Source organism: Muscardinus avellanarius, assembly GCF_963383645.1.
Source record: "Muscardinus avellanarius genome assembly, chromosome: 2".
NCBI classification, from domain to species: Eukaryota; Metazoa; Chordata; class Mammalia; order Rodentia; family Gliridae; genus Muscardinus; species Muscardinus avellanarius.
The window spans coordinates 171,381,447-171,398,117 of record NC_137787.1 but is presented as its reverse complement, the minus strand read 5'-3'; the positions used below and the strand labels follow the sequence as shown (position 1 = coordinate 171,398,117).

Genomic DNA, 16,671 nt, shown 5'->3' with positions numbered 1-16,671 from the left:
TTCACAGCATCTAAAAAGCAAATAGTGTTACTGTCCTATTTTATAGATTAAGTAATTCCTAATATCACTCATCAGTTGTGACTGGTGCCCAGTAGTAGTTTAAGGTCATGGCTGTTACCCTAGTCTCTAATCCTTATTACCATCTTGTAGGTGCATTAACTCAGTGCATGTTAAGGATTTGGGGTGAGATACTTAAACACTGTGTGCCTTCTTTTTTTCTTCTAAAAAGTGGGGAAATAAAAATATCCTATTTTACATATTAATTCAGATAACACATATAAAGAAAGCCCTTAGACTACTACTAGTCCTTTATAAATGCTAAATTCATGTCAGCCGTAATTTTTTCAGTACTTCTGCAGAATACAGGTTGGTATAGCATGTATACAGTGCAATCTCACTAGCGTCTAACTGTAGTTTTATGCGGTTTTAGCTGATGACATTCCAGAGCTGCTGAGCTCCTCCAGTCTGTTTTCCATGCTGCTTCCCCTTATTATCGCCTACATAGGACCAGTAGCTGCTGCAATTCCCAAGGTGTGTAACGTCGTTCCGTAGCTTTGAATCTTAAAAAAGTAACACTTTTAGACCTTGTATCTTTTCTTTAAAAGTACTTTAATACTTGAGGCACCTGGGTTACAAGTAATAGGCAGAGATAGATGTGTTATGTGGTCGACGTTATTGGTTGAACCTCTCTGTTATTAGTATTATTTACTAGATTACTCTGCTTACATATTAATTGACTTTTGAAAAAATGGGAATGGGAAATATGTTTTAGAAATAGGACATATAAGGAAAGATTTAATTAACTGAGATTTTTTTCAGATTTAATTAACTGAGTTTTTTAAATTAAAATTTGTTTTTTACAATTTATGAACTTGATACCAGATTGTCACCATCTTGAATAACAACAGCAGAAAAAGATAAGCGTGTTTTATGAAGTAGTGAAACACTCAAGATGTGGAAGAAATCATAAACTTAATTCTTTGGCATACTTAGATATCAAGTAAAATTTAATTTACTAGAGATCAAAAAAAGAAAGTGTTGAAAAATATGGGTTTATTTTTATGTAACAACTAGGATAAATATTCTTATCTATAGAGTACATTTCTCTTCAAACAAAATCTTAGCTAGTAGCAAGTGGGTGAAAACTGCTGCTACAGCAATTACAGTAATTCAAAATTTAAAAATTATGTTTATATTTGTTATCTCATTTATTTCTACTTTTTATCTACTAGGTGGCTGTAGAAGTCTTTGGCCTTGTCCAACAATTGCTTCCTTCAGTTGCTATTTTGAATCAGAAGTATGCACCCCCTGCATTCAATCCCAATCAGTCAACTGATAGCACCACAGGAAACCAGCCTGAACAAGGTCTCTCGGCTTGTACAACCTCTAACCACTATGCTGTCCTGGAGAGTGAGCATCCATACAAGCCAGCCTGTGTGATGCACTACAAGGTAGGCACTGATTCTTAGTTAGAATTCAAATGTAGAACCTGATTGGGAGTTCTCTAAGGATATTTTGTTTTTAGTTTTGGCGATACTGGGATGGAACCCAGGAGCATTCTACCTCCGAGCTACACCCAGCCCTATTTTTTATTCTTTTATTTTGAAACAAGGTCTCACTGAGTTGTGAAGGGCCTCACTAAGTAGCTTAGGCTGTCCCCAGATCTCATTCTCCTATCTTAGCCTCTCAAGTACTGGAGTTATAAGTGTGCGCCACCATGCCCGGCTTAAGGATATCTTTTTTTATATACTTTTATTGCTGCATTATAGTCTCACATCAAAAGATAAATCATGTTGACAGTGACATACATGCACACAACACTTGGTGCCCCCCCACTCGCATTACCTCCCCATCTCCCCTCTTCCCCATATGAGTACTGAAATTGACATTGATATCACCAACAGATAGCTGATGGTAGTAATTCCTTCAAAGAACTTCATTCTTCTCTCTCTAAGAATATCTTAAAGAATGCTTTAACTATTTTCAGAATGTAACTTCTTTTATCATGTTAGTATAGAAAATCTACAGGTAGATATTCAGAAGACTTTAAGACAGAATTTTTACCCTAAAGAGTATAAAATTTTGTAGGTTTATGAAAGTTGTTCTCAAATGTTTTTACAGCTGCACTGCAACATATAATTCTAAATTCTATGCAGTATGTTTTAATAGTAATGCATTTAAGCATTAAAATTTATAAATCATAATTTTTGAAGTGACATCACTTGTATTACAGCCTTAGCTCTGAAAGTATATGTATTCATTGTAGGGTTGAAAGTAGTCTAGTATGCTTAGTATTAAAAAACATGTCCAAGCTGGGCATGGTGGTGCACCCTTGTAATCCCAATACTTGGGAGGCTGAGACAGGAGGATTGCAGGCTCCAACCAGCCTCAGCTACTTAGTGAGGCCCTCTGCAACTTAGTGAGACACTGTTTCAAAATAGAATTAAAAATAGAGCTGGGAGTGTGGCTCAGAGGTAGAATGCCTCTGGGTTTAATCCCTGTTAACAGCAAAAAAAAAACCACTTATAAGTTTAATGTTGTCATTATAGAACATTCAGAAATCCTTATTCTTATATCATGTAAGTTAATGTCATCCACATTTTCAGTTTAATTGCAAGTTAACATTTGTGTTCTTGAGGATTTTTCTGCTTTTTATATAAAGAGTATTAAACAAAAATAGACAAGATAGTACAGTACACAGTTCAACAGTATCATATGATATTTTCTTATGCCTGTCTCTAAATTTAAGGACCCTTAAAAATAACCATATTTTTTCACACTTAAAAAATGAATAATTCTTTAATATCATCAGATATGTAAATTTTACTAGTTTCAAGTAGAATACAGATGAGACTAGTTATATTTCTTAAGCCTCTTTTATTTAAAAGTCGCTTTAATACCTGCAAACATATTTCTTCGATATATGTATATATTTATATATGCTTATATATGTATGTGTGTATATATGCACATTTATATGTTTTTAAAAGATAAAATACCTCCTGAGGCTGTATTGGTTATATTAATTCAAAATAAGGACTAATAAAACATCTGACTCTCCTTTCTTATATATCTAGAATTACTATTCTCAATGAATATTAAATTTAATGAATACTAAAATTAGGAAATACATGTATATATATTACACATATATACAGATGAGGGGTGTGTGTGTATATTCATGTCTTCTTGTTCATTGCCAGGTGACATTCCCAGAATGTGTCAGGTGGATGACAGTCGAATTTGATCCTCAGTGTGGTACCGCACAGTCAGAAGATGTTCTTCGTTTATTGATTCCTGTCAGAACAATTCAGAATTCAGGATATGGACCAAAACTAATATCTGTTCATGAAAATCTTAATTCATGGATAGAATTAAAGAAATTTTCAGGATCTTCTGGGTGGCCTACTATGGTTTTAGTGTTGCCGGGTAAGTTTTTTCTCTTCTGTTTTATAGTCTAAAATATATGAATGTATATATGTTTAGTAAGGATACATTATTGAAAATGTGCAGTTATTGAAGACTTAATATGTATCTAGACTGCAATTGAGGAATAAATAAGGTACCATGGCAAGGGGCATAGCGTAATCTCTGTTTTGGAAGTGAGAATGTTTTGAGGATTTATGAGAATGCAGAGTATTAGAATATTAATATTGAGGAATGGATCTCTATGCAGTTGGGGCCAAAGTATAGATAAAGTGGATTTAATGTTTTATTTCCCCATTAAGTGCTGTATTTTCAGAATTTAACTGAGGACTTTAGTTCTTCCTTTGAAGAGAGTTTTTGAAGCCCTCCTGAGTTGTGTATTGTGAACTTCTGATTTGTGTTAAAACTTGTTTGAGAGGCCAGGCGTGGTGGTGCACGCTTGTAATCCTCGCACTTGGGAGGCTGAGGCAGGAGGATCACGGGTTCGAAGCCAGCCTCAGCTACTTAGTGAGGCTTTCAGCAACTTAGTGAGACCCTGTTTCCAAATAAAAATATTTTTAAAAAAGGGTCTGGGTGTATAGCCCACAGGTAGAAAGCCTCTGGGGTCCACCCCCAGTACCACCAAAAACTTGTTTCAGTTACCTTGAAGGTGTGTGTGTACATATAGGCATTCATTTGTGTTATTACTGGTCTTTGTGTTCTTTTTTAAAAATTAACTTTTTAAAACTATCTGTAGTCTGTTGTGTTTTTTTGGGTTTTGGGGGGTTTTGGGGGGGGTTTTTTGTTTTGTTTTGTTTTGTTTTGTTTTGGTGATACTGGGGTTCCTGGAAGCCCTTCTACCTCCGGGCTACACTCCAAGACCTACCTATTCTATATTTCTATTTGGAAACAGGGTCTCTTAAGCCAGCGCTGCTGGCTTCGAACCTGCGCGATCCTCCTGTCTCCACCTCCCAAGCTTGGGGATTACAAGCGTGTGTCACCATGCCCGGCGCGTATTTTTTAACCAATTTACCATAACTACCCTTGTAATCTGGAAAAATATTAGCCTATTAGAATTCAGAAACTTCTTTTTCTGATTCTGAAATGCCTTCCTTTATTTGGTTATTTGAGAAGAGATCAGAATAAACCAAATGCCCAGGGTGCATGAGTATCTACTTTGAAACAGAAAAGGGTAGCGCAAGTCACCTCTGTGATTGATAGATAATCAAAACACAGTTGCCCATTTAATTCAAGTAGGATCTTTCATTAATGAGGAGAATTTAGCCGGGTGTGGTGGCACATGCTTGCATTTTGTAGGCTGAGACAGGAGGATTGTGGTTCATGGCCGGCCTCAACTACTGAGGCCATTTGCAACTCAGTGAGACCCTGTTTTAACATAAAGAATAAAAAATAGGACTGGGGGGTGTAGCTCGGAGGTCGAATGCCCCTGGGTTCCATCCCTAGTACTGCAAAAAAAAAAAAAAAGAAATTTTTATTATAATGGAAAATAACAATATTCAGTTGAATTGGGCCTAATTTTTGTAGTGTTGATTTAGTACAGTGTATGGAGGTAAAAATAGGAAACACCCCTAAGAAAGTTTATTTAGGTTATTAGGTTATATATCTGATCTGTATAACTACTTATCTTGAGGTGAATTAAGATAGGGGAATTTTAATAAAGGGATTTTAGAATTTTTTTCTCAATTCTAGCTTTTTTTTTTTTTTTGTAAGGAAATGAGGCTCTTTTTTCATTGGAGACTGCTTCAGATTATGTAAAAGATGACAAAGCATCTTTCTATGGCTTCAAATGTTTTGCGATTGGATATGAATTTAGCCCTGGACCTGATGAGGTAAGAACAAATTGTCTTTTCCTTCTGTTAAGGGAAGGTAGTATTTTTAAGAGTTCCTGTTGACTTAAATTGTATTATTGCCTATATCAAAGAAGTCTGAATTTTATTTTAAACTAAAAGTATATAACTTAAAATACTTTGTAGCTTAAATGCCTATGTTTATCTTTGCTACTTTTAATAAATGCACATAAAGTTTGTGCAACAGGATCCAATATAATTGAATAATAATTTCAAACTGAATTTATATCTGCCTTGAGCTTGCTCAAATGGGTAGTAGTAAATAACAGATCTCGACTTCACAAAGGGTCTCACTGTCAACTTTTCTAAATGTGTTTTTTTTAATTTATTTTTATTGGTGCATTATAATCATACATCACATTTGAGTACAAGACTTGAGAGGATATACAAGCACACATCATCCAATTAGCCCTCATCCAGCCCCCATCCCATTCACTCCCCCTCCCTCAATCCCATGCTTGTTTGGTGATTAACTTTGATACATTTGTTTATATACCTCCTGCTTTTTTTTTTTTTTTTTTTTTTTTGGTGGTGGTACTGGGGTTCCTGGAAGCCCTTCTATCTCCGGACTACACTCCCAGACCTATTTTTACATTTTTATTTGGAAACAGGGTCTCCTAAGCCGGCGCGCTCGGCTGGCTTCGAACCTGCGCGATCCTCCTGTCTCTGCCTCCCAAGCGCGGGGATTACAAACGTGCGCCACCACGCCCGGCTACCTCCTGCTTTTTAAAGATGCTTCATCCTCCCCTATTCCATACCCTCTGATTGGTCACCTTAATTGCTTCACTATAGGGCCCTTTCTATAGCTCAACCACTTCCTGTTGCCCGTTTCCTCCTAGTTATTGCTGATTAGGGGAAGCATCTGGTTTTAATTTTCTGTGATATTTCTCTGTGCATGTCGCGTTGCAAATACCGATGCCACTCTTGACGGCCCCAGTTGTGGCCTGGCTACCCGGTGGACTGATCAGACCTCTCTGGCTCAAGCAGCAGCCTTGCCTCATGGGAGGCCCGGTTCTGGCCTCGCTGGCCCCAACACTGGCCTAACCCCTCAGCTGGCTCCGATCCCGGCTTCGGAGGCCCCAGCACCGGCCTTGCCTCACGGCAGGCTCTGATGTTAGCCAATGGCCCCGGCATCAGCCTAACCCATCGGCAGGCTCCGATCCAGGCCTCGGAGGACTCAGTAGCGGCCTTGCCTCACGGAAGACTCCGATGCCAGCCAGTGGCCCCGGCACCGGCTTTCCTTGCGGCAGGCTCCGATCCCGGCCTCGCTGGCCCCAGCACCGGCCTAACCCCTCAGCAGGCTCCGATCCCAGCCTCAGAGGCCTCAATAGCGGCTTTGCCTCACGGCAGGCTCCGATCCCGGCCACACTGGCCCCGGCACCAGCCTGATTCCTCGGCAGGCTCCAATCCCAGACTCGGAGGCCACAGCACCAGCCTTGCCTCACGGCAGGCTCCAATCCCAGCCTCGTTGGCCCCGGCACCGGCCTAACCCCTTGGCAGGCTCCGATCCCGGCCTCGGAGGCCCCAGCACCGGCCTTGCCTCGCAGCAGGCTCCGATCCCGGCCTCGGAGGCCTCAATAATGGCCTTGCCTCACGGAAGGCTCCAATGCCGGCCGTTGGCCCCAAACTGGCCCAACCCCTCGGCAGGCTCCGATCCCGACCTCGCTGGCCCCGGCACCGGCCTAACCCCTCTGCAGGCTCCGATCCGGCCTCGCTGGCCCCAGCACCGGCCTAACCCCTCGGCAGGCTCCGATCCCGGCCTCGGAGGCCTCAATAGCGGCTTTGCCTCACGGAAGGCTCCGATGCTGGCCAGTGGCCCCGGCACCGGCCTAACCCCTCAGCAGGCTCCGATCCCGGCCTCGGAGGCCCCAGCACCGGCCATGCCTCACGGCAGGCTCCGATCCAGGCCTCGTTGGCCCCGGCACCGGCCTAACCCCTTGGCAGGCTCCGATCCTGGCCTCAGAGGCCCCAGCACCAGCCTTGCCTCGCAGCAGGCTATGATCCCGGCCTCGCTGGCCCCAGCACCAGCCTAACCCCTCGGAAGGCTCCGATCCCAGCCTCGGAGGCCTCAATAACGGCCTTGCCTCACGGAAGGCTCCGATGCCGGCCGTTGGCCCAAACACCGGCCTAACCCCTCGGCAGGCTCCGATCCCGGCTTCGGAGGCCCGAGCACCGGCCTTGCCTCACGGCAGGCTCCGATCCCGGCCTTGCTGGCCCCAGCACCAGCCTAACCCCTCGGCAGGCTCCGATCCCGGCCTCAGAGGCCTCAATAGCGGCTTTGCCTCACGGAAGGCTCCGATGCTGGCCAGTGGCCCCGGCACCGGCCTAACCCCTCAGCAGGCTCTGATCCCGGCCTCGGAGGCCCCAGCACCAGCCTAATCCCTTGGCAGGCTCCAATCCCGGCCTCGGAGGTCTCAGTAATGGTCTTGCCTCACAGAAGGCTCCGATGCTGGCCATTGGCCCCAGCACTGGCCTAACACCTCGGTAGGCACCAGTCCCGGTCTCGGAGGCCCCAGCACCGGCCTTGCCTCACGGCAGGCTCCGATCCCAGCTTTGCTGTGTTCGTCGCCGGCCTCACCTCTCGGCAGGCTCTAATCCGAGCACCCTCTTTGCCCAACTATTTGTCCCACGTTCTCGAGGGTGCATGGTGGTAGGTAGCATTCTGCCTCTGGGGTCATTACTTCAAAAGTTCCAGGTGTAATGTATCAGATCTCTGCCTCCCCTGAGTACTGGCCACTGCCATTGCCACTGCCTCCACCATTTCAAATCTTTCCCAAGCTCTCTTTTCACTCTGAATGTTGTCCAATCTTCCTAAGAATGTGCGATGGTAGCATTCAACCTTTGGTGTAATTTCTCCAAAAATAAATAAATAAATAAATAAATAAATAAATAAATAAATAAATGAATAAATAAGGTTGGTAGGCTCCGATTTCTGCTTCTCCTGAATACAATTCTCCACCGCCAACGCGGAGACCGCTTTCAGCACCGCCTTTCTCCTTGGTCTCCACTAAAGTCTCTCTCCTTACAGGTGATGTCCAAGATTCTTAACAATGTAGAGAAGAAGCAGTCCTCTTTAGCAGGGAATTTTTCCAATAATTCCAGTTCATTTGGATAAGTTTTGTCTGCATCTCCAGTATCCTGGCATCCGCCACCTCCTTGACCCCTCTCCGTTATTTTCCTTTTTTCTTTTTCTTTTCCTTTTTTACAGGGTCCTTCTGGGTGGAGAGGGGGTCGCCTAGGGTAGCCCCGCCAGCACCTGTCCACCCACCCAGGTTTGGCGAGGCCTGGGGTCCTTCCGGGTGGAGAGGGGGGTCGCCTAGGGGCGCCACACCAGTGCCTGCCCACCCGCCCAGGGTTGGCCCGGGGTCCTTCCGGGTGGAGAGGGAGGTCGCCTAGGGACGCCCCTGCGCCTGCCCACCCGCCCAGGTTCGGGGGCATGGGGTTCTCTTTCTAAATGTTTTAAACCATAAACTAGCACAAAACCAAGGTCAAAGTTGGTTATGTTCCTTCGAAAGGTTATTTTGACAAGGAACCTGTGAACCTAACCTTATAACCAGCCTGAGACATAATAATGATTCTTTTCCACTCTTAATTTAGTCAGTAACCAACACATGCTTCTTTTTAATTTCAAAAAGAATGCTTGAATTTGAGTGATGATTTCTTGATAATCCTTATTATTTCACAAACACTTTTTAAAGCAGCAAATTTTATGCCATTCTCCAGGGAGTCATTCAGTTGGAAAAAGAGTTAGCCAATCTTGGTGGCGTCTGTGCAGCAGCATTGATGAAGAAGGATCTGGCACTTCCTATTGGTAAGTCTGGTTAAGTACTAGATGTTTGTTGATCATTTTTTTAAAAGTTGGGATTAAAATAGTTATGTGAACATCTGAAAATAGATTTTCAAAATAAATTCCATAATCACTTATATTCATGAGCAATAATTACTTAATGTCCTGATGGCTCAGATTTGTTTAAATGGAAGATGAAGGGTATCCCATGTCTCTCTTTATTTACACAAGCCCATGTATATATACACACCTTTCTTATGGATATACAGGTTATGCCAGTCATTGGGCTAATCACTAGATATTATAGTATTAAACCAAAAGTTTGAGATATTTCTAAATATCCCAGTGGAAATATCAAGCAGACAGTTGGATATTCATTGTTTGGAACTTAGAGAGCAAGTCAATAAAAATGTCATTGGAACATAGTTATTATTTAAAGATAGCCCAGGATTAAAGCTGAGACTGCCAAAATTTCAAAACTGGACATATAGGAAAAAGAGATTGCATGTAACATTGTAAAGGGGAATAGCCAATGAAGGAGGACAAAAACCCAGAGATTGGATATTGGTGGAAATTTTGCATGTCACTGAGAAGTTAATTAAATATGTCATTGCATTTTAAAACTTGTTTATTTATATACTCAATAAGAAATAAGCTAGTAAAAGGAGAGAAATAAAAGGCCATTTGGAATGGTCTGAGAGAATGGAGAGTGAGGAAGGTGATCCAGGCTAAGTATAGAAAGCCTTTTATACACATTTTCATGTGGACCAGAACAGAGATGCGGCAGTGATAACAATGGCTTTAAAACCTAGAAGCAACTAAAATGTCTGTCACTGTGATCTGTCTAAATTATGATACCTTCATACAGTGACAGTGTATGCAAGTGTTAAAGAAAGGAGATGTGTGTGGTTGACAAAGAAAGATATCCAAATTGTTTAGGTTCCATTTTCACATGTATGGTATTATGTGTATCTTCACACACACACACACACACACACACACACACACACACACACACACACAGTTTTGACTTGCACATAGTTTCTTCAATAATATTATAAACTATTGACACTGGCCATCTGTAGGGGAGATGTGATGTTAGTTAAAGAAGTAGAATTTTTATTTTGCACTTATATATACAGTTGGAATATTTTCCCTCTAACTTTATAGTAACACTTCATAAATTAACAAAAAAAGATAATAAATAAAATATGTTCTGAGGATATAGTCACTGTGAGTCATCATTGTTTATAAAAAGTATAGCTCTTCTGTAAGTCAGACAAAATGTAAAAGTTCAGATTCAGAGTAAACAATTTTTTTTTCTGACAAAAAAATGTAAGCAAATACACTAAAGTCAAAAAGTACACATTTATATATATACATCTCATGTATCTTTTGCAAACCATTTAATGAATGCTTCTTGATTGTTGACTTAAGAATTGTAGCTTATGTTAACACTGAAAATATTTTTTATTTTAGTATATAAACCACTAAGATTTATCCAGAATAATATTTTCCATATGGAGAAGCAGAATTGTAAAAAGGTATAATGAATATAAAAGACTGGGTAGTTTAGGTATTAATATATTTTAGTAAAACTTTTCATTTGCATAACAGGTAATGAATTAGAGGAAGATCTTGAAATTCTTGAAGAGGCTGCATTACAGGTATTGCCCATAACACAATATGGGTTAATTTTGTTCATGAATTTAAAAGCAAGATTTTCACAAGATCAGTCTTTTTTTGAACAGCATTCATGTGTTAAGTACTTCTACTCACTGGCATTTCTAGAGACAGACAGCACATGACTGCTCTGCTCGGTGAGTGATACCCGTGGAAGCTGCATGGGTGGTAGACGCTGACTCTGGATGTAGACCAAAAGCCTATCAGAGCAAGCGCCAAGGGTGCAGGGGAAGGCTTCTAAGAGTTATGGACATTTAAATTTCATCTTGCTAGAAGTTTTATTTTACCAGCTAGAAAAAGGGAAAAGGCATGTCACAAAGGAAACTAGAGGAGTGTGGTTGTATTTGAAATTTTGGGTGCCAGGCACAGTGGTGCACTCTTGTAATCCCAACCTTTGGGAGGCTGAGACAGGGCCAGCCTCAGCTACTTAGTGAGGCCCTTTGCAACTCAGTGAGAACCTGTTTCCAAAAAAAGAATAAAAAATAGGCCTGGGAGTATAGCTAGCTCAGAGGTAGAATGCCCCTGGGTTCCATCTGCAGTACCACCAAAAAAAAAAAAAAAAAAAGGAAGAAAGAAATTTTGATAGCAAGTGGCAAAGGTTAAGAAAGGTGCAGTTAGTGAGTTTAAATCAAAGAAAGTACGAGGCCTAGTAGGTATACGCACTTGGGAGCCATTAGTTTGTTGTTGTTACTGCTTTCTTTTTTTTTTGTTTGTTTGTTTGCCATAGATACTAAAACTTACTGGCTTACCCCAGCTTTTAAAAAAAAATTACTCAGTTTCCCTTCCTCTTCTCGTAATTCCATGACGCCCTTATTTTTATCCAGTGCTACCTGCCTCCACTACTATACTACTACCACCCCTCTGGATTGATCCAGTGTCCCTCCCTGTCCCTTCCCCTCGCCTTGGGTACAGTATCTTCACTTTGGGGATCTATGGTAGGAATTAGTTACGTAGCCCACTTGATACTGTAATGGAAATACATGAGTACTCTATGTCAAAGTGTCTTTTTGTATCTTTTATATGAAACATTTCATTACTCAAAATTTCTAATACATTGTTATATTGCTTTTAAATTAAGTAGTATGATTTTTTTCTAGCTAGCAATCACTAATAGGATGGGAACATCAGAGTCTGTTGGTAGGAATTTTCAAATTATAATTCCTACTTATCCCACGCCAGAGATTCTGTTGTGATAATTGAGGATTAATGTATGCTGCATACTAAGACTGTTAGTGATGAGAGAGCTGTGTGTGGTGGCCACGCTTGTAATCCCAGTACTTGGAAGACTAAGACAGGAGGAGCACAGGTTCACAACCAGCCTCAGCAACTTAGCAAGGCCCTCTGCAACTTAGTGAGACCCTGTTTCAAAATAAAAAGTAAAATAGGGCAGGGGTATATGTCAGAAGTACAATGGCCCTGGGTTCAATCCCCAGTAAAAATCACACATACAAGATGGGTGGGTTTTGCATATTGAAACGGCAAAGGTAAAGATAGATTGAGAGCCATGATGTAAGGTCCTCCAAAATTATTTTTCTAGACTTAGAGTTGGTTTTTATTACGTACAAATACCCCCCCAATGTACTATTCATTATCAGAAATAGAATATAACTTTTTAGTTCATAGTGTCTTTAATATCATTTGTCTGTTTTTGTAATTATACTCTAAAGTTGTGTTGTTTCTTGCATCTTATGTAAAAAGTTTAGAGAAGTTATGTGGTTGTCTAAGAAGTGGATTAGTTTAAAAATAAAAGCTCGTATCAATCAATGTCTTCTGACTCATAGGGCTGGTATTTTACATCTTATTTGTTTCCTGAGATGAAGTTAAGAAACCAGTATTAATAAAAAACTTTTATATTTATCAAGCACTATTCTAAACATTTTTGCATTTTTAACTCATTTAGTCCTTATGACAACTCTGTGAGTCAGAGATTCTTATCTCTGTTAACAGATTAAAACACTGAAGCACAGAGAACTTAGATAACTTAACCCAGTGTCACACAGCTAATAAGCACCTGGGTTGGAACACAGCCCCACCTCCGGCAATGTGGTGACAAAAGTTTTTGACTTTGACCATTAAGCCCTGGTGATAGGGAGCCACAATATTCTAAATAATGATAAGAAAGTTAAGGGTTTTAAAAGGCCACCAGCTTGTATTTCAGCATTTAAAGCAAGTTTTACAAAGACGTGGTTTTCAGTTGAGTGTGGTGGCCCACACTTGTAATTCCAGTACTTAGGAGGCTGAGACAGGAGGATCCACTGGTTCAAGGCCAGCCTCAGCTATTTAGATCCTCTACAACTTAGTGAGACCCTGTTTCAAAATAAGAAGTAAAAAATAGGCCTGAGAGTGTAGCTCAAAGGTAGAATGCCCTGGGTTCAATTCCCAGTTTCAAACACACACACATACCATTTGGTTTTCTTGTTGGACAAGTATAAACACTTAAATTTCAATTTTACCTGCCTCTTCTTCTTAACGTTCTAAGACTTAGACAAATGAAGCTTATGGGTAGCCATAAGTCAAGCTTCCACCCACTTTTTACCCAAGTGAAAACTTTTAAAAAGAGAGGCCTCTACACCTACCACCAGAAGGTGTTCTTCCTCTGACAAATGAAGATATAACAGGCAGAGGGCTGGCATGGGAGGAAAGGCACCATTTCATCTAGCATGAAGGTCTCTGATAAAATGCTGATAAGTGAGGGAGAAGAGACAGGAAGTATCCTTTATTTTCCCCAACCCTCTAAGTTTCTACTCTGCGACCAAAGAAAAGGATACTTGGGCATGGGGAAAAGGAATTCCCCAAGAATGCCTAACTAAAATGTGTGCACTTTTGAAAACTTCATGTAAAGTTTGTATTTTAAAATACATAGGCAATCTTTTTAACCCAACAGGTGTGCAAAACCCATTCTGGTATTCTTGGAAAGGGTTTAGCTCTTTCTCATTCACCAACTATATTAGAGGCACTTGAAGGAAACTTACCACTGCAAATCCAAAGCAATGAACAGTCCTTCCTGGATGACTTCATTGCTTGTGTGCCAGGATCAAGTGGAGGAAGGCTTGCAAGGTAATGCACTTTAAGTACCGTATTTCTTTATTTGTATGGTTTCATTGCTAAGGAAAAATGAGACTAGGATCTTAAAATTCTGCCTAAAGTTATCTGGGTTTATAGTTTGAATTTGTTTAAGTAAAAATGCTAATATTGTAAAGTACATGATGGTTACTTACTAATTAATTGATTACTTTGTTGCCATTTGCTTTTTTAAGATAAAAATATGCTGGTCTATGGTATCTTACCAGGAAAATATAAAAATCTAACTGGGGATGTAGCTCAGTGATAGAGAGCTTGCCTAGTATTTAAGAGGACCTAGGTTTGATCCCAATACCACAAAAAGAAAATAAAAATCTAATTTTAATATTTCAAAGACTCCTCCTTACTTTTAAAAATCTAAAGCCAGGTGTGATGGCACACGATTGTAATCCCAGTACATGGGAGGCTGAGACAGGAGGATCACAGGTTTGAAGCCAGCCTCAAAGTAAATATAGGGCTAGGGGTGTAGGTCAAAGGTAGTATCCCCCTGGGTTCAATTTCTAGTACCATTAAAATACTGAAATATTAACTGGAGAAAAAACACACTTTATTTACCTATTTGCGTATTTATTTTGGTGGTGCTGGGATTGAATTCAGGAGCTTTTTACTTCCAATCTATACCCAAAGCCCTTTTTTGGGGAGAGGAAGTACTGAGGATTGAACCCGTAGCATTCTGCCTTCAAGCTACACCCTCAGCCCTTTTTCTTTTTGTTTTGAAACAGTCTCTCCCTAGGTTTCTGATAGTCTCACTACATTGCTGAGGCTATCCTTGAATCTGAGATCTTCTTGCCTCAGCCTCCTATGTATTGAGATTACAGGTATGAACCACCATACCTGGCTACCCCAGTCCATTTTATATTTTGTTTTAGAACAGGTCTTGCTAGGTTACTGAGAATCTCCCTATCTTGCTGAGGCCTCTTTGAACCTGAATCTTCTTGTCTCAGCCTCCCAATTATTGGGATATGGGCAGGTGCCACCATGCCCAGCCTAAGAGCAAATCTTCTAAGCCTGCCTCACTACTGTCTTTGTAGACATTTCTCTGTATTGCTTCATAATTACTTATTACTCATGTCAGCACAACTTGAATATAAATGAAGAAATGAGTTCAGGAATAGATAGTACAAACTGAAAAATTGACAGATCTACACGGAAGGGAAAGTGATGAAGAAAGGAGTAAGAAGTTGAGTGAAGAAAGGACAGTGTACTTTGAAGCTCACTGCTCTCAAGCAAGCAGAATGCCATGTGGCCTGCTTTCAGAGAGTGCTTTCCCAGGCTCAGGCGGCTGAGGTCAGCAGGCTTCCCTTAGCAAGAGTGGCCTGCTTTTAATCCATTTGTCAGTAACAGTTTTCAAGGGAGATGTCTGATATCACTGAATAAAAAGTGAAGATTCTGTCTTTGCATTTTGTTGGCTACAAATTTTATTTGACTTAATTTTATGATAATTGTGAAGGATGCCAGTGACTGTTTTCTTTTTCTTTTTTTTTTTTTTGACGCTTATAGTAGCTTTATTCATAATTGACAAAACTTGGAAGCAAACAAGATGTCCTTCAGTAGGTGAATAGGTCAATAAACTGGTACATCCAAACAGGGTAATATTATTCACTCTAAAATAAAAGAGCTATCAAGCTATAAAAAGGCATGGAAGAAATATAAATACATGTTACTAAGTAAGAGGCTATATACTGTATGATTCCAACTATATAACATTCTTGTTTCTATTGCTTTTAGGTGGCTTCAGCCAGATTCCTATGCTGATCCTCAGAAAACATCATTGATCCTGAATAAGGACGATATTCGTTGTGGTTGGCCTACCACCATTACTGTTCAAACGAAAGACCAGTATGGAGATGTGGTACACGTTCCCAATATGAAGGTAGCTCTATCTGAATTAATTTAACAGACATCTTCACTGAGTGCTGTAATTCACAAAATGTTAGGAACAGCAAATACTTAAAGTCCATTTGCTCTATCCTCTTCGTCTAGAGGACACTGAAAAATTGTTCAAATTATTTTTATATTAATTAGTCCCCAGTTTCCAAGTTATATGCTAGAGTTTATATTGATTTTTTAAAAGGGCAAGAAAGTATCAATATAAAGATTATGAGGCAAATTGAGGGAAGGCCCTCAATACACAGTGATTGAATAATACATGAATACATTTTTAAGTTTTGTATTATTTTTTTAAAAGACAAATACATTCCACATTTTGTATTATCTAAAAGTAAAATCATAATAAAAAATAAAATAATACTGAAAGGAGCATGGTGGTACATGCATATAATCTCAGCACCTGGGGAGGCTGAGGTAGGAGGGTCAAGTTCAAGGCCAGCCTGGGCAATGTAGCAAGACTCTGTCTAAAAAAAACTGAAAAGTTCTGGGGATGTAGCTCAGCGGTAGATGGCCCTGTGTTCAATCCCCAGTACCACACATACACAAAAAGTTTCAAAATGTATATCTGGATCACTGAAGAATGAGAACTGGAAATAGTCAAAAACTTATAGAGTTCTCTGGATACCTTTTACCTAGGACATTAGTTAATTAATAAGGGTATTTACATCATTTTGTAATGCATATATTTAATCCTTTTCTGAGATAACTTGTTAATGTAAATATTTCACTTAAACATTTTTATCTTTCTGAAAAATTTTTATTGAATGAAAATTTGTATAGGCAATTCCCAGTCCTCTCCTACTACAAAGAATTACAAAGGAATTACAAAGGAATTTGGTTTCTTGAAATTCAGAATTAAGCCAAAAAATCCTTTTTTGCTCATAGTTTAGCTAATTTTACCTCAGTATTAATTTCAGTGTAACTGTTTCAACAACTGCATACATCATTCTTTTTTTT

At 40.1% G+C, this 16,671-nt stretch overlaps 1 protein-coding gene across 2 annotated transcripts in view; it reads left to right on the top strand.

Annotated features, from left to right (window-relative positions):
* MYCBP2 (MYC binding protein 2) overlaps positions 1–16,671 on the top strand; it is a gene marked incomplete at both ends in the record, with an annotated part of 250,457 nt that overhangs the window by 127,555 nt on the left and 106,231 nt on the right. For both annotated transcript variants that reach the window (XM_080689587.1, XM_080689588.1), the window contains 8 exons: positions 431–531; positions 1,233–1,451; positions 3,204–3,429; positions 5,137–5,255; positions 8,997–9,084; positions 10,678–10,727; positions 13,628–13,800; positions 15,553–15,697. In XM_080689587.1, the coding sequence (XP_080545713.1) occupies positions 431–531; positions 1,233–1,451; positions 3,204–3,429; positions 5,137–5,255; positions 8,997–9,084; positions 10,678–10,727; positions 13,628–13,800; positions 15,553–15,697 (1,121 nt within the window). The remainder of the gene's footprint in view (positions 1–430; positions 532–1,232; positions 1,452–3,203; positions 3,430–5,136; positions 5,256–8,996; positions 9,085–10,677; positions 10,728–13,627; positions 13,801–15,552; positions 15,698–16,671) is intronic.